Source organism: Citrus sinensis, chromosome 7 (assembly GCF_022201045.2).
Source record: "Citrus sinensis cultivar Valencia sweet orange chromosome 7, DVS_A1.0, whole genome shotgun sequence".
NCBI lineage: Eukaryota > Viridiplantae > Streptophyta > Magnoliopsida > Sapindales > Rutaceae > Citrus > Citrus sinensis.
The window spans coordinates 2,882,141-2,905,825 of record NC_068562.1 but is presented as its reverse complement, the minus strand read 5'-3'; the positions used below and the strand labels follow the sequence as shown (position 1 = coordinate 2,905,825).

General features: G+C 36.7%; 1 protein-coding gene across 5 annotated transcripts; it reads left to right on the top strand.

Moving 5' to 3' along the window:
• Nucleotides 1-550: 550 nt before the first annotated feature.
• On the top strand, nt 551-23,685 carry LOC102617616 (uncharacterized). 5 transcript variants are annotated; one of them, XR_008050589.1, is made up of 37 exons: nt 553-1,078; nt 1,173-1,266; nt 1,695-3,952; nt 4,591-4,705; nt 5,412-6,278; nt 6,482-6,749; nt 6,824-7,275; nt 8,166-8,292; nt 8,577-8,701; nt 9,336-10,003; nt 10,115-10,232; nt 10,319-10,435; nt 10,540-10,634; nt 11,218-11,366; nt 12,052-12,107; nt 12,214-12,427; nt 13,203-13,622; nt 13,696-13,973; nt 14,114-14,199; nt 14,296-14,382; nt 14,473-14,734; nt 14,849-15,256; nt 15,379-15,475; nt 16,203-16,522; nt 17,028-17,144; nt 17,242-17,409; nt 17,615-17,743; nt 17,826-17,915; nt 18,009-18,115; nt 18,259-18,407; nt 19,116-19,198; nt 19,278-19,373; nt 19,493-19,615; nt 20,887-20,970; nt 21,297-21,440; nt 21,526-22,316; nt 22,423-23,685. XR_008050589.1 is itself a non-coding variant. In XM_052431233.1 (36 exons), the coding sequence occupies exons 1-36, from the start codon at nt 795-797 to the stop codon at nt 21,862-21,864; spliced, it is 9,594 nt and encodes a 3,197-aa protein (XP_052287193.1). In that variant the 5' UTR covers nt 553-794; the 3' UTR covers nt 21,865-23,685. The 5 variants fall into 5 exon arrangements, 4 of the variants coding, with proteins under 4 accessions (XP_052287196.1, XP_052287195.1, XP_052287193.1 ...); XM_052431233.1 differs by having other exon boundaries at nt 21,526-23,685; XM_052431234.1 differs by lacking the exons at nt 6,482-6,749; nt 6,824-7,275 and having other exon boundaries at nt 21,526-23,685.

The following is a 23,685-nucleotide window of genomic DNA, read 5'->3' as shown; positions in this document are numbered from 1 at the left end:
ATGAAACCGATCCAAACCAATCCAAATGGTCGGTTTGGATCGGTTTGGATCGGTTCGGTTAAAATATGCCCACCCCTAGAAGCTGCAATGTTTATTGTTTTGTGTGAAATATAAGTGAGTCTGAATATGGTTGAAGTTTAAATAGGTCTACGTATAAATGTATGATATGTTTGATAACCTTTTTAAAAATATATGAATATAAATAGCATTTTGTTTCTTTTTATAAATAAAAAAGTATTTTAAATATATTTATCTAACATTTATGTGTTTATAAGTCAAAAGAAATAAAAAATTAAGTTTTATAATTTAATAAATAAGTATATTTAATAAAAATTAGACACAAACAAAATTTAAACAAATGTCTAAAATTAATAAAAATTAAAAGTGGAGACATTTAATAAACAAATCCATAAGATTTTAATATTTATATGAAAACCTGAAACGCGCACTAGGAAAAAAAAGGCAAAAAAAAAAAAAAGAAGAGGAAAACAAGTTCAGTGGTAATTTTATCCTATATACATATAAAATAAAATTGAAGGAAAAAGTTTTCATTTTTCAAAAGCAAAACAAGGACGAGGGAGGAACAAACAAACAAAACTTTCGAAAACAGAAAAGAATAATCACCCGCAAAGACAGAGTACGCCTAGCGACAGAATAAAGAATGGTAGGATATATCCAGTGTTAGTTAAGTTTCCCGCTCTGCTAAAACCCCAAACCTTTTGGTCGAACTTTCCGACTGTTTCTCGAGAGACATTTCCAATTTTTGGAAGAATTCCTCAACTAACCAATCCACAATGTTCTTCACAAAATTAATCCACCGTAAGCTATCATCTCTCTTGCAACCATGGTTGCGGGACGAGCCGGAGCTGGAACTCAAATTAGGGTTCATAAACTCTATCGCAATTGTGAAAAACCTCAGATTTAACAATTTGGCTCTCAATCGGATACTGGACCAGGAATCAAGTAGCGTGTATGTGAAGGAATTAAATATCGAACACTTGAGCCTTCGCTTCTCCAATTGGTCATCCACTGCCTTCTCCCTTGAAGTTCGCGGCGTCGACGTCACTCTATCTGCTAGGTAGTCGGACTCTTGCTTTTCTGTTTCTATTTTTCTTTCTTTCTTCTTATTAAATAAATGAATTCTATTTTGAATTTTTGATCACTTCATGAAGGGAAATCAAGGAAAGAGGACTGCAAAAGGATAAGAAAACGAGTCGTTCTGCTTCAGAGAATGTAAAAAAGAATATTTCTGCAATCGATCCTGAGGTAAATTTGTGTTAATGCTAAACAATTTTAGCTAAATTCTGGTGATATTTGTTGCCATTATTTTTATTACTTGGCAACGGCTACTAGCTTTAAATGTTCCATTACATTTCATGCACACAAAGGCATTGTTTTAAGCCAGCTTTTTAATGAAATGGAGACTGAGTGAATAGTCAGTCCAGCTGCTCTTTTAGCTTCTGTCTAGTGCACAACTGTGTGAGGCTTCATCCATATGTTGCTCAATCAAATTTTTGGTGGCTTGGCTTCATAGATTGAAATCTATTGTTAAAGTTAGAAGACTTAAAAAAGTTTAGTCTTGTGAAATTTTTATTCTCCTTTGCTGATTTATGCAGTTGAAGGCTTGTATACCAATTTGATCAGTTTACTTGGTGATAATAAGTTGATAACTGAGACATTTAATCTTTTTCCAGGGTGGTGCTGTGCATGACGTCTTGGAAAGGATCTTGAACACCACTCCATCAAGAAGTAGGATCGCAACAGCTATTGTAAATCTTATTCTCAATCATTGCTATTTACAGATGGTTGGCATTAATCTGCAGCTGCATTTACCCATTTCCAGTGATTCCTTTGCATACATCTCAGAACTAAAGGAGCTTAATGCAGAATCTCTGTATTTTCATCAAGGATGCCTTTTGAGAGGATTAGTTGGTTTGGTTTTTCGACCTCTGAAAAAGAGCTCTTTTGTCATCAGTGGCAGTGGTTTTGAGATTGGGTACAAGAGGAATGATCATATAAACCATGTTTGTTCTTCAAATGAGCTTTTGGCTTGTGCAAAACTGGATGAACTTCAGCTTGTATATTTCGATATTCACTCTCTAGAGTTAAATATTTTATTTTCCCCAGTTGATCTTGCCATTTTTGCAGTTCTTGCTGAACTGTCTCCTAAAGGGTCAAAGCATGTAAGAAATGGTCGATTACTGTGGAAACTAGTTTCAAGGAGAATTGGCCACGTGATTTCAGCTCCTAGTTTGTCATTGCATAATTTAGTTACTCATGTTAGCCTGTGGCTACGTTATGTCAATGCCTATGCACATTTACTGTTTCTACTTGGATATTCTGCTGACCATTTGCTAAAAAGATATGCCTTGAAGATATCCCAAGATGAAACATTTTTAGCTTCTGTCAAAAACAATTGGGAGGTGATTACTGATATTGAAATTGAGCTACCTGCTGAGGCTATTGCACAGGCACGGCGAATAGCTCGTTACCGAGCTGCAGTAAATGTTCAACGGGATGAAGATAGTGACAAAAAATTCTCTGTCAGTAGTCACTTAAAAATTTTCTCCAAGATCCTTCCTCTACTAGCGTGTGTATGGAAAGCTATGTACAGAATATTCCATCTAATTGCACAGTTGTTATTTTTGTTTAGATTGTCGACCAAGGATCCAGAATCCAGTGTCAATGTGCGTCAGGGAATTGTTTCTGAATATTCCTATCCACAACGTTGCTTCTGTCTAAACCTCGAAAAACTCTTTATCACTTTTTACCCCGAACACTCGGCTGAGCCTGTTAATCAAAGATTAGAATCACAAACTGGCATTTCATATTCAGATTTCCTTTCATTCTGCCTTTCAGTTGATGCACTGATATTGATGTACACGGAAGACATTTCTGAAAAGTCTTTCCTTTTTTCCTGTGGGCAATTGAAGGTTACATCCTCAAGTTATATCAGAGCTCCTCTGAGGAGAAGTAGTTCAATGGATTCTACTGCTTCTGTGAAAGGACATCGAAGAAAAGGAAGAGTTACTAATGCCAAAATTGTTTTGTGGGGTGAGCCTGCAGAACTGTTTACCCTTTCAGAAACTAACAAAAGCAGTCCCACTGATCATGCAGAAGGTGCATTTGACCCAGTTCTGGAAGATTTTCTGGGAGAAATGTGGTTCAATTGGAAAAGATTTTGCATGAAATTTGATGAAAGTGAGATTGAATATTCTGAAAATCCATGGCTTCTCTGTGAGACTAAAAGTTTTTTGACATATCCAGACCTCAAGAATCCAGATTCTGGGTTTTGGAAATGCAATTTGACAGTGGGAAAGTTGAATTTGGCTTTGGAATATTCATCTTTACTCTCAATGGCTCTTCTTCTTCGGCAGATACAACATGTTGCGACTTGGACCAAGGGCAATGCAATGCCAAGGGCTCCTTCAGGGTCTACACCTACCATTGCAGATCAGCCAGAGATCAGTTGCAATGATAAATTTGAGAGCTGTGCTGGTGGAATAAAGATGGCCTTGTGTAGAATGCTTCCAGAGAAACATATTCAAATTGGAGTGCTCATAGCCGGTCCTCACATCCAAATGTCACTAAGGAAGATTGCATTTCAAAATAGAAGGGCAGAAAAGAATCATTTGGTCGGTCAAGATGATTTTCACCTGGAATTTGATGTTCATAACATTAAGTTTGTTGCTTTGCCAACCTCAAAATCTGATTCGACATCATTTGTCAGAATCCCAGGATCTGATGATGCAAAACTAGAGTGTATACGATTGCAGAAACCTCAGATAATTGCTAAATCAGATGATGAGAAGTATGCATCTCAAGGGTGGATTTCAATTTGTGCTTACCTTAGAATTGATGGTTTGAACACTTACTTGGTTGACGTTGTAAGAAACCAACGGAGTCTAATTTTTGCATTGAAGCCAATAAGCTTTCACTTTTCATCCTCCAGGTAGGGGATCTCAGCCTCGTGATATCACTTTATATTCTTTTCATAAGAATAATTCAGTACATTATTTTGAATGGATGCATTTTGCGCATTATTATATATGGATTAGATTTTTTTTTTTTAAATCCCTCATTCTTGAACACATTCCAAACGAAAAACTGAAAATTCTAGGGATCTTGTAATTTGTATTTTAAAGTATCATTTTATTTATTTATTTATTATGGGTGGGCCGAGGACATTCAGTTATCAAAATTTAGGTTGGAGTTACCCATCCTATATCTTACTTATAAACCCATTATTCTCTTATTTTCTGGCTAATGATATATTACACCATTGATCCGTCCACATTCTGGCTGACAAGGTCTGGCTCTGACTTGTTGAGGTGGGCTACGGACATTTAGGTATCCAACCCAAAACACTTGCCTCTTGGGTGGAGTGACCAATTGAACTTATAAGGATATATCTGTCCTCTGTAGCCAATGCAGAACAATCAAGTCATTAATTATATATAAAATGGTTTTACTTTAGCTGTCAAAATTTTTGGTGATCATTATGGATTGCTTGGAGAGAAATATTATAATGTTGTTATTTACAGGAACTCTATGCTGTTTTAATGGTGAAAAGGATTATCTTTGTTGCAGGGAGTATGTTCATTCATTAACCACAACTGTTAATGCCTTTGCTGCAGCTTTATGTGGGATGGCTGGAGGATTCACTATTATTTCATTTATTGATGAAATGCATGCTTTATTTCAGGTGATTTTATCACTGTGGCCAGATTCAATTTGAGGATGTTTTAATTTATAATCTTACTCATTAATAAGATATCATGTGAGAATGTTCTCCATACTGTTTTCAATTTTTGTTTTTCTTGTATTGTTTTACTTTCTTTTGATGGTAATTCCTGTTTGCTAAAACTTGCCACTTCAAGGTGCTGTAGGAAGGTTTTTTCTCTATTTTTTTGACCGGCTATAAGTAACTATAGCATGTGGCACGGTTATGCTACAAGGCTTTTGTGATGAAAGACCTGACGACAAGAGAGGGGATGGGAGGGGAAGTGAGAAAAGAAAAGACTAGATGTTAGGTTTTCTATATCTTTTACCTGCCAAAATAATGTCACCTAAAAGTCCAAATCAAGGCTATTTATAGATGCTGGACCAATTTTTGGATAGGCAACAGCATGTATTCATGTTTGAATGCTTTGGCATGAAAAAGTGGTTATATCGTCCTTGTTGTTCATGGATGACTATATTATTTCTCTCGTATTCATAATAAAACAATAACTATTATCCTTTATCTAAAAGGAAAATTAATTTGGTGAACCCGCAAAGTTCATAACATTATGTTATTGTTTCTTTAATTGCCCTATTTCTGTCGTCCTAAACTTTAAGTATTTTCATTGTAATGCATTTTTTTCTTATCTTTGATCTATTCATGTGTAAACAATATTCCTCTTTTCTAGGTGGTTGCAGGCTTATTCTCTGAAGTGTCATATGCTTGTAATGGGTTCGATTATGTAATTTATGTACCCTTTCAAGAATTTATACAGCAGGATATTGTATCCTTGGAACATGAGAACGGGGAGTCTACTGTAAAAGGAGCATCATTCATATGTACGAGCACTCTGTTTTCACTTAGCGGGACCTTTAAGCTTGAGCCGATGGATATATTTTGTCATAAATATAGGATAAGAGAAAAAGTGAGTTTTGTGAAAAATATTGATGCTTCAAGTGGTAAAATGTTTTCTGATGTTTTGCTTGATTGCGGAGTTTGGATTTCTGTTTATCAAACATGTATGGATATATCTTGTGAAGAAGGGAAAATAGAAGTTGTCATAGATTTTTCAGGAATTAAGTCTCAATTGATCAGATATGAGGGTCATTTAGGAAATGTTCTTGACCACTTGGTATTTAGAAATTTGCTGCTGCAGCCACATAACTGCTTACATGAACTCTCTCTTTCTAACTGCATATTTACAATGTGGTTTTGTCGCCGTCATGATGCCTTATCCCCACATGCTGAGAGTGATACAGTTGGTGGTTCTCATTCTGGGAGTAATATTCCTCATTCAGTGGGGAATTCCACTTTAACAAGTGAATCTGAAAAATCGACTGCTTGGTCTCACCATTTTGTTCAGAAGGTGGGATTTGATCCGAATATCTTCATACCAGCCCCAAGTCACTGGCTACTGCTAAACATTGCATTTGGTGAGGTCTTAATGACAAACTGCCTGGTAAAGAATGTTCTGGTTGGATCACATCAATTCAATAAGCTTCTGTCATCACTTTCAGTTGGAGGAGAATTTCAGTCAGTTTCTTGTGCGATCCAGGTGAGTGATCATATCCCGGAGTAGAAAAATTAATTCTCCTTTTTTTTTGGCTTTACTTGCTCATATAATCAACTTTTTGAATATTTTTGTTTAAATTTCTTCGAACCACTTAAAGTAACTTATATTCTCGAACTATCTCTAAGATGATTGTGAGTTTCTACTTTATTTTTTTATGTGTGAGTGATCTATGATGCTACTGGCAGGGTGGTCTTCTTTTACTCGAGATAACGGCTTTGCTGATGTTTGTTAGCTGTTTTTCTTCATACCTCAATTACATTGCAAGTCTTTTATCTATCTTACAATCATCCACTGAAGATAATGTGCATATCAGTGGACCGAATAGTGATTGCATTGAGGAGTCTGCCCAAGGAAGACTCCTTGCATCTCGAAAAGATAAAGAACAGCTGCTAGAAGTTCTCACTGCTCATGTTTCGCAACTATCCCTTATTCTTGTTTTTTACGATGAATCTGGTATATGCATCCCTTTTTTTGTCCTCCATAATAATTATCCCAAATGAATTTCAATGATCCGTCCAGTTATGCAGGGAATGTTCGGGAGCTTGTGCTGGAGGTTGATGCTCACATGAAACTTGGAATGTCAAACTTGGAAAAGAAATTCATGATTGACTTTTCTCGCTTGTCGATCCTTTCTCGATTTCTTCAAGAAAGCATGGAGAATGAAAGTCAAATTCCTCATTTCTCTCCTGTCGTTTCAAATGATTTGTCATCTCATTCTGTAGCTGGAGAAGGCACAGTAACAGTTCAGTATAATAATCAGAATGGTTCATTCAATGGTGCAAGTTGCTCAACAAATCCTGTTTCCCAGAATGAATTTTCCATGAACAATTGTTCTACTGAAGGCTTCCGCTTAAGCCATCAGAACTATATCTTGAACCATTTAAGTGTTTTTTTATCAGCTGAGAAACTTGAGAATTATTGGGTTGGTATTGGTTCCATTTCAGGTTTTGATGTGACAATTTCTCTTCCTGAATTACAGGTATGACATGCTATTTTATTCTTATTACTTTTAAGATTGCTGGCGTCTTTTCTTTCTAATGTGCATTTTGGCTTGACGCTGATGCTTAATTAATACTAGGGAAATTACCATTTTCCCACCCTATAGATGGCAAAAGACTGAATATATTACAACACTTTGAAGTCTACCATTTTTATACCTGAGGTTTCCAAAAATACTGTTACTACACCTTGCTGTTAAATTTATGAGTGAAGTTATTCTAAAAGATGATTGTTCCCTTGCGTTGTAATTTAACATTATGATGCAGCATATTTTTCAGTAACAGCTAGGTAGGGCAAATGATGGCAGTTTTGGGCATATAATATATTGTTTTGAAGCTGTCAATGAGAGGAACAAAATTCCTAGCAAATGTTTTCCCAAATTCTGTCTCTTAGTGCCTCTAAAATCTGTTTAAAGTCTTTTTTAAATATTCAAACAGCTTTTTGAGGCATCGAACGACAGAATTTGGCAAAACATTGCTATAACTTTTGTTCCTCTCATTGAGAGCTTTGAAACGATATATTAAATTCCCAAATACAACATCATTTCCCTATCTAGTCTTTGCTGAAAAATGTTCTAAATCATAATGTTAAATTCATCATGTTAAATTACATTGCAAGGGCAAATTGTCCTTTTGTAAGATTCAGTAATAGATTCTAACTCTGTTAATGGCCCGGTGTAGAAATGGTATTTTTAGAAACTTCTGCTATAAAAATGGTAGATTTCAAACTGTTATAATATTTTTGGCCTTTTGCCGTCCACGGGGTGGAAAAATGATAGTTTCCCTTACTACTAATTTTAATGCTATGCTGCTTTGTTTCCAGCATTTGAACTTTGAGGTTGTCATGTTCTAACCTGATCTTTTATGTCAGATGATTATGTCTACAGTTTCGTCCTTCTATGGAATATCCAGCAAAGAAATGTCTAGGAAAACAACAGAAAGACACCAATCTATAAAACAAGAAAGCAGCAATGGTTTTAAAGCTATGGTTCCAAACGGTACTTTGATTTCTTCTCTATTTTTCAATTTTGGAGATCTGAGATGCTGTTTTGTCATAATATTTTATGCGGCTGCTTTTTGGCATACGTTTATATTGTAGAGATTTTGTCTTATTGATTTTCTGTAAATCCAGAGTCAACCCTTGTCCTTCTCACTTTTTGCACTTTCTTTTTGATAGAAGTATAATATTGCTTAAAAAAAAGGTCCTTGGAACTCTTGAGCTTAAAACTCTTGCTTGAAAATTTTGGAAATTCGAATTAAATATGACTCATGATTGGTATAGGAGCAATTGTTGCCATTCAAGATGTAGACCAGCATACATACTTTGCAGTTGAAGATGGAGAAAATAAGTACACTCTAGCAGGAGCAATTCATTATTCTCTTGTGGGAGAAAGGGCTCTTTTTAGGGTAAGTAATTCTGATCGCTTTGCATTTCCTTCAAATATTTGAGCCTTGAAAATTGACATTTTAATTTGTCATTTATATTTCTGTGTATGCAGTAGTTGTTTACATACAGACTGTAAATCATGGCTTCTTTGTAGAAGTTATGAAGTATCTGGACTTTTTAGCATTGAATGTTTGGTTAACTAGGTTTTTTGATGTTTTAGTTTGGTGCGCAGATTCTTTGTAGCACAAATAGAATGAGCAAACTAGTTCAGTTCAGTTGATTATCACCAATGCTGGTGTCACAATACAGCTTGGTGGTACGGTTAAATTTAGTCCACCAGACTGCTGAATGACAGTATTATGGTCTGGGTGCGTGTGTATAAGTAACTGCGAGCGTTGAAGGGTTAAGAAAGGATATAAACTAAACCCTAAAGGGAGAGAAAGAAGGCAGAAATTGAAATCAAGTATGTCTCAGAAGAAACAGACCAAAAAATAAATAGTTATTTATGGAGTCATGAGTTTCATGAATTACAAAAACAGTTGATATATGTGTTTTTTTTAATCAGCCAGTTCTGTCATTGGGTTTATCACTTATTGGAATTTAACATGTCTCTATGATAGTTTACCCTAAACCTCTTCTCAAACTTATGTACAGGTCAAGTACCACAAGCAAAAGAGATGGATGTCGTCAGTTCTGTGGTTCTCTTTGATATCATTGTATGCTAAGAATGATTTGGGTGAACCATTACGATTGAACTGTCACTCAGGATCATGTTTTGTTGACATTTCTAGCTCTGATGATAGCAGTTGCACACTCTGGAGAATGCTACCTTGTGACTCTGAGAGTTATAGGGGTGATGTGGACTGGGAAGCTCAAAATCAGTTGGTTAAAGATACCTTTTATCTTGTGAACAAGAAGAATGACTGTGCTGTTGCTTTTATTGATGGGGTTCCAGAGTTTGTCAAGAAACCAGGAAATTCATTCAAGTTCAAAGAATTCAATAATCTTGCTGTGACTCGTGACTTGGTGGTATCAGATGGGTACTCTTTTGATGCTTCTGGAACTAATGTGTCTCGTACTGAACATGATGATGAAGATAAAACTTCTGAGAAGAGTGGAGGTCTCCCTTGTATTCATATTAAAATTGACAAAGTCGCTCTGACTGTTGTCCATGAGCTTTTAGATACAAAGGACAGGCTCCCACTCTTTTGTGCTTGCGTGAGTGATACCCAAATTGCTGTACAAAGTTTATCTACGAAGGCCAGGGTTATGAGCACGTCAAGGGCTTTGCTATCTTACTTTGATGCGCAAAGAAATTTATGGTGAGCATCCATTTTTAAATTCGAATTAATGGTGATTATAATAGAAAAATATTACTTATTGCCTTTGTTTGAAATTTAACTGCCATTCAAATCATGTTTTTGGAATTGTAGGAGAGAACTTGTTCAACCGGTTGAAATTTGCATATACTACCGGTCTAGTTTCCAAATTCAGGGTTCCGAAGCACTTTGGCATAGGGTGCCTCTTCGTATCTATTGCAGAATTAAGGAGGTTAGAGTTTCGTTCTTTCACTTTCTTTTTAAGGGTTTCTTTTACTCTTACAATACTCTGAACAATTGTGTGTGTCATGTTAGCAGTTTCAGATATTTCTCACTGAGCTTTCACTGGACATTCTTCTGTTTGTGGTTGGGAAATTGGATTTGGCTGGTCCTTATTTAATCAGAAGCTCTCGTATTCTGGCCAACTGTTGCAAGGTTGTGTACATGTGTTTTGGGTTGGGCAGGGTGTTCAGTTGTTTGTATTTATGTTCTGCCTATGTCTGGCTTTGTTAAAATGTATTGAAAAACAACTGTGGCAGGTGGAAAACCAGTCAGGCTTAAACCTTCATTGTCACTTTGACGAACAACAAAGTGTGACAGTTGGTAGAAAACAGTCTGCTTCCATTTTCTTAAGGTATTTAACTGGACTGCATGGATCATAATCTCCCCTGCCTTAATATGTATTTGTTAAAGTTTGTATTTACTTTCAGCTTGATCTTATGGCTCTTGGCAGAAAATAATCAGCATTCATCTGCTAGTTTTTGCCATCTTCTCTCATTTATCTGAATGTGTGTGAATACTCTTGATACGTCTAGTTACACTTATAGGCATGGTTTAAAGGACAATGAAATGACAGAATTTTCCCAAAAGAAAATTGCTAATAACTACCTATGGGTGCCAACTGGTTCAGTTGGTGAAATCTCTTGGGTTGAAAACAAGAGGTGAACCCCACTCACATGGGGAGTCAATTTGGTTGCCATTACGCTAAACTAAAAAGAAGGAGGGAAAACATAAGAAGAAGAAGAATGCTTAATAATTAATAGGTTTCTATAAAATGTAACATCTCGCATAATTATTTTATTTGTTGGTAGGGCTTTGAAAGTCATTTTTATGCGCTCACATGCATGCATGTATGTTGGCATGCAGGATTTGCACTCTTGTTTCTTATTTGGATATTTGACATATTGATTGATCTTTGATTATTTCATGTTTGCAAGGAACTCAACTTTGGTAAATCAAGCTCCAGATAGTTCTTCAGTTGTTTCAATCCAACTTTCCCTTGGTTCCTTTACGACTTCTCCAATCTATCTTTCACTTTTAGAATCTCGATCACTCACTTGGAGAACACGCATAGTGTCAGCCCAAGGTATGTAAATTTGTTGTCTTCTTATGCAACATTTTCGAGTAAATTTGTCTGGTACACTGTGTAGAAGGCGCTTCAGATGAAGCTGAACTGTTGAGCCGGCCATAGGCCATTGCAAATATTTGTGTTTTGTAAATGCATGATCAGTTTGTCTGTCAGTGTCAAGTATCGGTTTTAGTGAATGCTGCCTATTTGTGGCTAACTGTGTTGTCATGTATGGATTGAGTATAGAATTTAATGTTTATGGCAGCCACAGTGCTTCAATTTGTGCACATAGAGAGAGAGAGAGAGATGCTGGCATCAGCTGACAAGTAATTGGACAATTGAGTTAAAAGCCCTTCATACAGTGAGGAATAAAGGAGAATTCTTTAAGAAATGCTGCTAAGTTTATCTGTATTACTTGGAGAGGAATTCTGTTTGAACCTCAAATTGAGTAAAGTTTTTGGTGGGTAAAAAGAAACATGTATAGGAAGCTTGATGGGAAGTTTGTGATTTGAACAAAAATTGTGCTTTTTGGTGAAGAACTGACTACAGATAAAAAATCATTTTTCTTTTCTTATTTAGAAATATAAAGAATTGTTTAGATATTGTTCTAAGTTCATCTGATTTTTCTGTGCAATTCTTATAAGTGCTACAAATAATTTGGAAATCAAAATCAAGAATTATCTCATCTCTGGTCATTGAACAGATTCAAGAACTTTCCCTGGACCATTTATTGTTGTAGACATTTCAAGGACATCTGAGGTACTTGCTCAAATGACTGCTCTCAACCCTGCATTTCTGCCTAGTTTAAATGTGCTTTTAGCATTCTTATTTTAATTTTTTCCTTAATTCCTGTTATAACTGGTAGGATGGTCTGTCAATTGTGGTTTCTCCTCTGATAAGAGTACATAATGAAACGGAGTTCTCAATGGAGCTTCGCTTTCGACGAGTCCAGGAACAAGAAGATGATTTTGCTTCTATTTTGCTAAAGCCAGGGCATACCATTGATGATTCCATGGCGATGTTTGATGCTGTTAGTTTCTCTGGTGGATTGAAGAAGGCATTGATGTCTTTAAGTGTTGGTATGCATTGTCAACTTTACAAATAGTTCCACTATTAAGTTTAATTTTACTGGGCATAATTATTCTTCTCCTTGTCCAACTATCTTCCCATTCTTCTTATAAATTTGTGAAAATTTGTATTTTGTTATTTTTTAGAAGCACAAATTACAGGTGCTGTGTGGAGGGAAATTCAAGGGAAATTCATCGTGGATTGTTTGATCTATGTGTTCCCAATTTTTTGAATCAGAGCATCAAATTATAATTTAAACAGATTACAGAGGAACGGTTGAAGGGTAAACTGTATGATGTGGAGCTGGATTATTGAAAGTCTTATGCTCAAGAGTTTGGATTTTCATTGCCCAAAAAAGGGGTGTAGTAAAAATTAGACTGAGCTTAAGTTTAACGAGATAAATTTTGATCATCTTGCTTTTTTAATTCTAGTCTTTCTGACAGATAAAAATTAAACTTGCTGAAGTTTTCTAGCACAGAGTTTGAGGGTTGGGCTGGGACCCAGGGTCTGGATCTTGTTGCTAACAATAAAAATATCTCCAAAGTGATTTTTACTGATACTGAGTTTTGTGATTTTGTTTCAATAAGTTGCTTTTAGTAATAACTATGTTTTTTGCTACTCCCCCAACCCCCAATCCCCTCTTCTTGTTTTGACTATTGAATCTTGTCTTCCACTTGAAGACAAAAACAAGTTGCGCTGCGGTTCTTTATTCTTCTTGAGTTTTTTTTTTTTTTCCCTTTCCCCCTCCTGAAATCTGACTTTTTTGGTTTGGCAATTGATTCATAGGAAACTTCTTATTCTCTTTTAGACCTGGAAGTTCAGATGGCTTGATAAGCTCAAAGAGTTCACTTTCAGCGGAATGGTCAGAAGAACTTACAGGTGGAAAGGCTGTTCGTCTCTCTGGAATTTTTGATAAATTAAGCTATGAAGTCCGAAGGGCTTTATCTGTTCAATCAGAGAAATGTTCCTTCAGTACTGCGCATTGTGTCCTCAAAGCGGGAGATATTCATGTTGCAAGCATGCATTTTCTAATTCAAAGTATTGGAAGAAATGTGCCTATTATAGAACCAGATAAGTCCAGTGATGGATTCGAGAGTAGGAGTTTGCCAATTGCATTACAAGAGCAGAAGGAAATTTTTCTTCTTCCGACTGTGCTGGTCACCAATTTATTGCACTTGGATATACATGTCCTCTTGTCGGAGACTGGTAAAGAGCAGGAAATGAACTGGAATAATAATTCTTATATTTTATTGCTGTCTTAACTTCCATTTGTTTGCAGATCTGTGTACCAACTCTGGCTCTGAGAACATTGGCAAGCAGGCAACAATACCGTGTGGATCAAAGGCTGATTTTTATGCTAATCCTGCCATAATGTATTTTATTATTACTTTACCTGCTTTTAGATCAAGCTGCAAACCATTAAACAGCAGTGATTGGGTAAATAAGTTACTTAAGCACAAGAATGATGTCCGTTATTTGGACATTGATCTGGATTTTGGTGCTGGAAAGTATTTTGCTTCCTTAAGATTGTCTCGTGGGCAGAGAGGCATATTGGAGGTTGTTGCATGATGACCGTATATAATTTTCAATGTTTAGTTGATATATTTCTAGTCATTCAGTTTTTGCATCCAACACATATTTATAGGAGCTCCAAAAAATCTTTTCAATTTGTTAAACTGTTCATTATTTGCTTCCAGGCTACTATCTTTACATCGTATACCCTGAGGAATGAAACTGATGTTTCTCTACTTTTCTATGCCCCAAATCAGAAGCCTCTATCACGGTAGTCACTGCAATAACTGGAGAATAATTAACAAACTTTTTGTGAACTGATCTATTGTCTCTCTTTTATGTACTTTATGACCATACATATTTGCAGGGATGAAGTACAAAAATCTGGTTTCGGTATTTCTCCTGAAATAGGGCTGCTTTTATCCCCAAAGTCAACTGGATCATGGTTTCTAAAGTAAGATAAATTATATGACCTGGCTCTGTGAATGCATGAGGTTGATCCTCTCCCTATATGAAGCTCATAAAATTGCACAACTTTTGCCAGATCACACAAGTTACGGTTCAGATTGTTGGACGATCATTCATCTGAGGCTTTGTTAGACTTAGATATTTTGTCAGGCCTTACAGAGATAAAATTGGAAATAGATGAAGGATCTGGTGTCAAGTATTTTAGCAAGTTTGGAGTTTCTATGGGTCCGTCTTCAAGTAAAGTGGCTGTTCCATCTCAAACAACAACTATTGTCCCAAGGCATGTTGTACTTAATGAGACAGAGGAAAGGATCATTGTCCGTCAATGTTATCTGGAGGTTTGCTCTTAATTCATCAATTCTTTGGGTGTCATTTCTTTGTTGTTGGATTTCTTAGCTAAATAATTACGGCTTGTGTTCTGAACTCCCCCTCATCTTGTTGGTTCTTGAAAGGATGACAGGGCAGGCATGTTTCCCATCAATAGTAAAGAGAGAAAAACATTGCAGTTGCATGATGGGGTTGACAAGAAGAGAGCATTCAGTTCATTTGAGAATTTCATCCGAAAGCATAGAAATGATAATGATAAATCATTGATATATATTCAGTTTCAACTGGATGAGTCTGAGCTTGGTTGGTCAGGGCCACTGTGCATCTCTTCCCTTGGGCGGTTTTTCCTAAAATTTAGAAAAAAATCTGATCAAGTGAAAGAACTGGGGAAAAGTATAATAGAATTTGCAGCTGTTCATGTGGCAGAAGAAGGCTCCTCTCTTGTTGTGCACTTTCATAAACCACCAAATGTCAATCTACCATATCGGATTGAGAACTGTTTGCGTGGTGCATCTGTTACATACTATCAAAAGGTTGTGTTCTTGTTTCATTTCTTTTATATTTCAGATACCAACTTAATTGGAGTGGAGTGATAACTATTATGTTTGTATTAGCTGGTATATTTTTTCCCAAATAATTGTTGGGGAACTTTCAGGAATCGTCAGAGGCAGAGGTTCTTGGATCTGAATGCAGTGTTGATTATGTGTGGGATGATTTGACTCTTCCGCATAAATTGGTTGTTCTAATCAATGGTAATTAACAGTGTTATTACTTTGTAGTCTTTATTATAATAGTTTGGTTTCAGTTTATTTGATTGCATGATGAAAAGTGGAGATCAAGCATTCATATTCTGGGAATTTTTGGATAGTCTTGAATTTCATTTTCTCTTAGTTCATTTTTAATTTTAACTTGATCGTGTGATTGCACATTCAAAGATAGTTATCCATCAAATTCCGTATGAAATGTGGCATGCACGTGCAGCCTATCTTGCTCGAGTATCGTTCCTGTTAAAGAAATTTAGCTTGATCTCAGCACCATCAATTGTCTCATTTGAGAATTAACCTCACTAGCATAGCGTTGTATCTAGTAGACAATTTAGAGTTATGGTGCAGGATGAGGGTGTCCCATTTTACTTCATTTGCTTTGATCAAAGGGAGGGCCAGACTTATGTGGTGGTTCCCAATACGGCATGATGTATAAACAAATGTAAGAGTAGATTATTGTTTCATTTGGTTTTAATTCATGGAGTATGTGGCCTGTAGACACATGACAGAATTATTAAACATCAAATGTAGCTTCCTTAGGTGACATGGCCGTTACAATATCAAAAAGGTGTCTACCATGTAATGTCATATGCAGCATGATTATTTCTCATAACTTGGGTCAAGTGCCTGTAACCAGATAGCCCAGCTGGTAAAGTATTGGTTTTTGGCATATAGAAACCCATTAATTAATTGGATATCGTCATTTTATTTGTAGATATGCATACATTGCGTGAAATTAACTTGGACAAGGTGCGGCCATGGAAGCCCTTTTTCAAACTTAAGCAACACAGAAGCTTAGCATCTTATGCTGCTTTTGGCAAAAAATTGGGAGACCAGAGGACTAGTTTCGGTGAATTTAATGGAATGGAGATAGTAAAGGTGGGGTATGAAGTGCGTGCAGATGGTCCTACACGCATTTTACGAATTTGCGAGTCTTCAGATAGTCATAAGAGAAACACAGCATCCAAGTTCTGTGCTAAGATTCAGCTTAGAATATCTTATTTTGCTCTCCACTTGCTTGAACATCGGAAGCAGGTTAGTGTTAGTTATATTAAATTGTTGAAGGATTAGTGCACCTAACATGTCGTTTTAAATTTTTATGTCAGATCTGATTTCTTTTTCTCACCTGCATTGATTCAGTGGTGTACAAATGGTCTTTATTTGAAAATTTTATCAATAAGGATAAAGGTCTATTTTTTTCATCACCTCCAGTTATTTTCTGATACATTAACTCAAAATTTCATTCTTTTAAACTGTGATTATGTTCTATTGATGACAATGAGAGAGTTCCATTATCCTCTACATGGCCAATCATATGGCATCTCTATATCATATCAGTAATGGTGCAGATATTTTAACTCAAATTGGGACTTAAACTCCTATCCATTAAAATTACACTGCTGACATAGATGAATTGTTGAGGTACAAGAGACCTCTCATGCATTTCCTGGAAAATTGTGATTTCGTACAATAGGACACCTGAAAGCCAAGAACAGCATTCAGCTAATTGTGTGCATATGATTTTCATGATTTGCTGAAGGATATGGACGAGAGTGATGCATCGTCATATGCACCAATTGTAGTTGGAAGGCTTGGTAATATCAACCTGGACTCTGTTTTCAGAGATCAGCAGAAATATAACCAGATTTCTGTGCAGGTAAATAACTTTACGGAGTTTACAGATCTTTACATGCTGCTTTAGGCAATTATTTTCGTTTTACACTGATCCTCCCTAAATTCTCAAATTGTTGCAGTCACTGAACGTGGAGCATAAGAGGTTAGGAGCCCCTTTTGCAGCAATGCTCCGAAGACATCAGTTAGGTTACAGTGAGTCAAATGATTGTGTACTCAAAATTGTTTGTATACTACTTTCGAACAGCTCAAATGTGAAACAAGTTAAATATTCATCAATCATTCTGCAGGTATAATCAGGCACCACTCTGCCTTTTACTTTTCCCTTATTCTGCCTCAAGTTATTTTGTTGCTTCTCTCATTGCTGTTTGAGACTAAAACTAGTTGTTGGGAGAGACTGTTGCTAGAGTTAATGATATAGCATAGGTTTTATAGTCATTGGAAATGCATGTACTGACTACAGAAACCTACATTTTGAAATGTTGTCATACACAGCCTGTTGATTTGAACCTCGATGAGGAGACCTTGATGAGTATTGCCTCATTTTGGAGGACATCTCTCAGTGACTCAAATACTCAGAGTCGGCAGTTTTACTTTGATCATTTTGAAATTCTTCCAATAAAGGTTTGATGCCTCTACTCAGCCCTTGCTTGACTATGACTCTAAGCTGGAATCTGACCACTGTTGTTTCTATATATATTTTTAGATTATTGCTAACTTTCTTCCTGGGGACTCTTATTCAAGTTATAACTCAGCCCAGGAAACTGTACGGTCACTGCTGCATAGTGTGGTAAAGGTGTGACCTGCATTTTCTCTAAATACATATGGGACTTGATGTGTGAATTAAATGCTCTACCATTAATATATTAGTTGATTTTGTACTTTGCAGGTCCCTTCCATAAAAAATATGGTAGTAGAGCTCAATGGTGTTCTTGTTACTCATGCTTTGATTACAGTGCGTGAATTACTTAATAAATGTGGGCAACATTATCTATGGTAACCCTTTTATGCATTCTTGTGAGCACCTTCATTTTTTTTTCGTGGTTCGGCGGGGGGGGGGGGGGGGGGGGGGGGACACTTTCTGGGTGGTTTTACCTATTTAGTACGGTACATCAGGCCTAACATTGATTTCATGTCAGGTATGCCATGAGGTCAATCTATATTGCTAAAGGAAGCCCATTGCTTCCACCAGCTTTTGCTTCTATTTTTGATGATTCGGCTTCATCCTCTCTTGATGTCTTCTTTGACCCTTCCTATGGATTGACAAATCTTCCTGGTTTGACTTTAGGTAACTTTTCTGCATTTTTTTGTTTCTTCCTTTTCTGGTTTTTGGTTTTTGGTTTTTCATCCTTTCTTCAATACATCAATGTTTATTAATCATTTTGGCGGATATTTTTAACATCGTTGTTCATGTATAAATGTAATTAGCTGTAGGCATAGCTTCCGGTAACTAATTACATGATATAAATTTTTGTGTCTGCTATTGTTTTTTCTCCTTTCTTTCTTGCGGCATGCTTAGATTGTTTTATTTCAGATTGGATTTACATTTTTGAGTTCCCTATTGCTATGCTTTTCTGTAGTTGTGAAATTAGTTAAGGCCAAGTAGTTGGTGCATGATAAAATAATGAAGGAAAAAAAAGAGAGAACAAAAACTCTGTTAATTATAATTTAATAATATGAATTACATCGGTTTTTAATAGAAGCGAACATAAGGCTCGGCTCGTAGAATTAAGGAGCAGAAACAATAATATAAAGAAAAAAAAAGGAAAAAAACTAAAAAAGGAAATATCCTAAAATTTGAATAATTCTAATTTCCTGATTCTATGGGATCGGATTCCTAACTTTCCTACAAATATCCTGTGATTTTCCTGACTGCCAAAGTTGTAAAGTTCATCAGTATTCCTCAGTTATAGAACTCAGAAAACGTGGAAATGCTGGCGGATTTTTGGGTATCAAAAAAGAAAAAGGATGTGAAATTTAGTTTCTCTTCTGGCAGGTACCTTCAAATTTATTAGTAAATGTATTGATGGCAAAGGGTTCTCAGGGACAAAACGTTACTTCGGTGATCTTGGAAAAACTGTAAGTTTAATTTGCTTTCAGTTTCTTGTATGATTGCTACTGCTCTTGTCAAAGCTGTTAACTGAATGACGGCTTGCAGTTGAAAACAGCAGGGTCTAATGTACTCTTTGCTGCTGTAACTGAAATATCAGACTCAGTATTGAGGGGAGCAGAGACAAGTGGTTTTGATGGATTGGTACAAACTCTTATGTTATATTTGTGCATATAATAAATTTTCTGGTGTTAACATTGCTATCACTTGAGGGATTGTCAAACTTTTACCATTAATGTTTTGTCTGTTTGTGTATTTTCAAGGTGAGTGGTTTTCACCATGGAATTTTGAAATTGGCTATGGAGCCATCATTATTGGGGAGTGCTTTGATTGGAGGTGGCCCAGATCGAAATATCAACCTTGATCGAAGTCCTGGGATTGATGAGGTAATGTATATTCTTGTTGCAAGTTAAAAAACTGTCTAATAAGAGCACATCAAAGAGCCTGAACATTGTCAATTCAGCTAAATGCGGAGAAAGATTGAATGGTGCTGAGCCAGCAATATTAGGAGTAGCAGCCCTATTTCAATAAACCAAGATAGTAGATAAACTATTTGGATGGACTAGTGCTCCCTTGTCCTTCTAGATATAGTAACGGTGATGGACCCCTCCAATTTGTTTGGTGGGGGCTTAAAACTGATGGTGAGAGCAATGAAAACTAAAGAAATTATGTAAAAGATTGGAAACAAACATTAGACATTGGAACTTTCTTTCAAAAGGAAAAAAAAAAAAGGGGGTCATTTAACAAATATGACTATGATATTTGTCTCTCTCCTTCTTGGTGTGTGATGTGTAAGAGAAGTGCAGAATCTTCGAATCATCTTTTTTTTTTCTCTGTTTTGTGGCTTCAAAGTTTTGGTATAAGTTGTGCAAAGAAGCTAATATTTTGTGGGTCATTCCAGGTTCTTGTGATTCTCTTCTTATGGGGGTATTCTTTTGCTTTTGGTAGAGGAACATAGGCTAAAACTATTTGGAAATGTGCAGTAGCAGCACTGTTTTGGGTAATATGGGTGTTTGTATTTTTTAGGGAAAAAGTGTAGATAATGCCATAGAACTGTAGGATAGAGTTCGTCTTCTCACTTCAATTCGGGCTTCAGTTTTTAAGGAGTTTCAAGATTCATTTTTTTTCTTCATACGTCTAAACTGGGATGGGGTTTTGAGATAGAGAGTTATAACTGATTCTAGCATTGTATAGTATACTTTTGTATAACACAATAATACTAGTCTTGTTTTCTCAGTGGACAGCTGGTCCACTGTCCGGGTTTTTCATCTTCTTCGTTAATACATTTTTGAGTTTCTTATCCAAAAAAAAAAAAAAGAAGATATTTTACTTACAAAAGGAAATAATTTGGGGGTAATTTCTTTTAGCAGGGACGCTGGTCCTTAACTGGGTCTGTCAATTTATAGTACTGACATTAAACTCTCAATAGCCCCTAATTTGTTGATGCTGATATGATGTCAATTGCTTGAATGGTTGGAGAATGATTGTTGGGTAGTAAGAAAACATTTCCGGTTTATTATTATGAAGCATCTGACTTACATGTTGCAACAATATTGGCTTTGGATCCTCTTATCTTCTTACTTCTTGGGGGCCGCATGCTGCCGGATTTGTATTTTTTTTTAAGTCACCCACTAATCAGTTATTTGGAATTTTTCAGCTGTATATTGAAGGATATCTGCAGGCAATGCTGGATTCGATGTACAGACAAGAATATCTTAGAGTCAGAGTCATTGACAATCAGGTAACTGATGAGAAAGACTCTGAGCATATTCAGCTTGTATTTAATCTTGAGACTTGAAACTGAAGTCTTGAGGCTTCAGAACTTCACTGGTGAAGCTTACTATAATTCAAAATTGTTTGGGAGTCGCAGAACCTTGTAGTAAATGGAAATAGTCAAGCGAGTTTTCTTCCTATCCATTTTTCTTGACACCCCCAGGGGATGTGTTTCAAACCCTTTCTTCCTATCCATTTTTCTTGACACACCCTGGGGATGTGTTTCAAACCCTGCCCTCACTATTAGAAATATCCTGCTATCAGTTTTGTTAACATTTTTTAACTTTTCTGTAGGTTTTCCTCAAAAACTTACCCCCAAACAATGCTCTCATAAATGAGATCATGGATCGCGTGAAGGGGTTCCTTGAGAGTGAGGGATTGTTGAAAGGAGATCCTTCGAGAACTTCTCGCCCCTCACGCCAGCTCCGAGGAGAAAATGTCAGTGCCCTCAACTAACTCTGCCTTCTTTTTCTGTTTTTATTTTTATTTATTGTTAACCCATGCATGAATTTATTGTCCACAGGAATGGAAAATTGGACCGACAGTGTTGACATTGTGTGAACACCTGTTTGTGAGCTTTGCAATCCGCATGCTGAGGAGGAGAGCTGATAAGCTTATAGCTGGCATCAAGTTAAAGAAAAAGTCAGAAGCTGATAATGATAAAGCAGTTGTCCCTGTACAACGGGGTGAAGGAAGGGACAGTGGGAAGTTTATTTGGAAATGGGGTATTGGGAAATTTGTATTGTCGGGTATTATAGCATATATCGATGGAAGGCTATGTCGTGGTATCCCTAATCCTATAGCAAGGCGGATTGTTGGTGGCTTTTTGTTGAGTTTTCTAGACAAAAGGGATAATCAATGAGCTTTTTTCTTGTATATTCTCGAATCTCTTGTTCTCATTAATATTTGTAATTTTTCCTTTCTGCTTTTGTGACTTGTGAGCACGTGTGCGTGTGTGATTCTATCGCAGGCACTTCTCTTGTCATAATAATATGAAACAGTTATGCCACGATTACTCTCGTCGGTGGTGTCCCCAATCTGAGGTTTATCGCTAATGTAGATTTTAAGACTAGGGCCACCGAACTTATCTGATAGCTAATACAGGTGGCTATACACTTAGCCATTTAGCTTGGTTGCTGGGATGGGTTTCCGTTTATGTACGAGGCCTTGTCAAGATTCAAGATGCCCCGGTTTTAGTCTGTAACAGCTGAAATAGATGCCCCCGGTTTTCGTCTGAAACAGCTGAAGCGGCCCATGGTTTATCACTTTCGTTGAACCTGCGGTCCCGTCGTTTTCAATCGCTGATTGCTTCAGGTTCAAGTTTTCATAAATGTAAAATTTTAATTTTAAATTTGTTTTTCAGCAAAATCATTCCATCAATGGAGCGAGCTCTTATAGTGCTTTCAACATTGGTTGCCAGATCCGTAAAAGCTGGGAGCTGACTTCGGTTGCATGCACTCTAAGCCCAAGCTTATGTAAACAGATGAGGAATGGAATGTTTCGTTCATTCTTTCCACTATCTCTGAAACAAATAATTTTAAAGATTGTTCTTTCAACCAAAAAATTGTTAAGACTGGCCAACAAAACTAAAAGTAAGTTAATCCACTACACTGTTGGAGTCTTATGGCAATTTGGACTTGACCCTAGAGCACGTGTACATCAACTTATTTCTATCAGTACACAAAAGTCAAGTGTAGTAAGCATCATTAGTAGAAACTATCTCCATAAGACGGCTGCTGACTAAGTGCCAACTGCCGAAGGCAAGGCACCGGGTTTTAGGCAAACATAAGGATCCGATAGCCCGGCCCAGCGTATGCTCCTCCACCGCCGAGCTTTATTTATTGGTATTTTACCAACTGCACTGCAGTGTCGTATTAGCTACCTCCATCCACAGTTGATATAACAAAGCCCACTGTTTTGTGGAAACCGGAAAGAAACGTTACACACACGCAACACCGGGGGGGGGAAACATGTGCAAGAATGAAAACAAATGGCGAATAAACACTAAAAATGGGAAAACCAACGGCCCTCCCACTATATGTACCGTGGTTAGACAATTCCGTTCCATATGCGAAGTAAGTTATCTCACTTCCTCGTAAGCTATATCTCTGATTTCTCCATAGTGACACACACAATTTCTTGCAATTAAACAAAGAAATGGCTTTCATGATTTCAAAAGCTGAAACTTCATTCTCGGACGCGGAGAAGGCGAGCTTAAACCACTCAGAAGAAAAAGATAATATCACAAGACAGCTTTATTTGAGATCGTCATCAACTTCAAGAGACTCTTCGTCCAGTACTACCACTGGAGTCTTGGACAGAAAGGTTGTCCTCAAACGTATCCGTCACCATAGAAGCTTAAACAAGGTCAAAAGCGCTTTCCAAGCTCTGGCCAGCAGCTCAGGCTCAGGACAGCATGAGCACCAGTGGCTGGATGATGCTTTCTCTTCCCCGTGAACTTCTCTTCTCACAGCCAAAATTATTAAATGTTTATTTAATTAATTAAATTAATTAAAGTTTGTATGATATTACACGTATGCGGCTTCAGTTCCGTCTTCTTGTACTTTAACTAGAAAGGTAGTGAGTTGTGAAACTTGAAATGGCTCCGTCATTCATATGAGCAAGAGAATGACTGGTTGATTTTGTAGCCCGCTTCTTATATATATATATATATATTGATGAG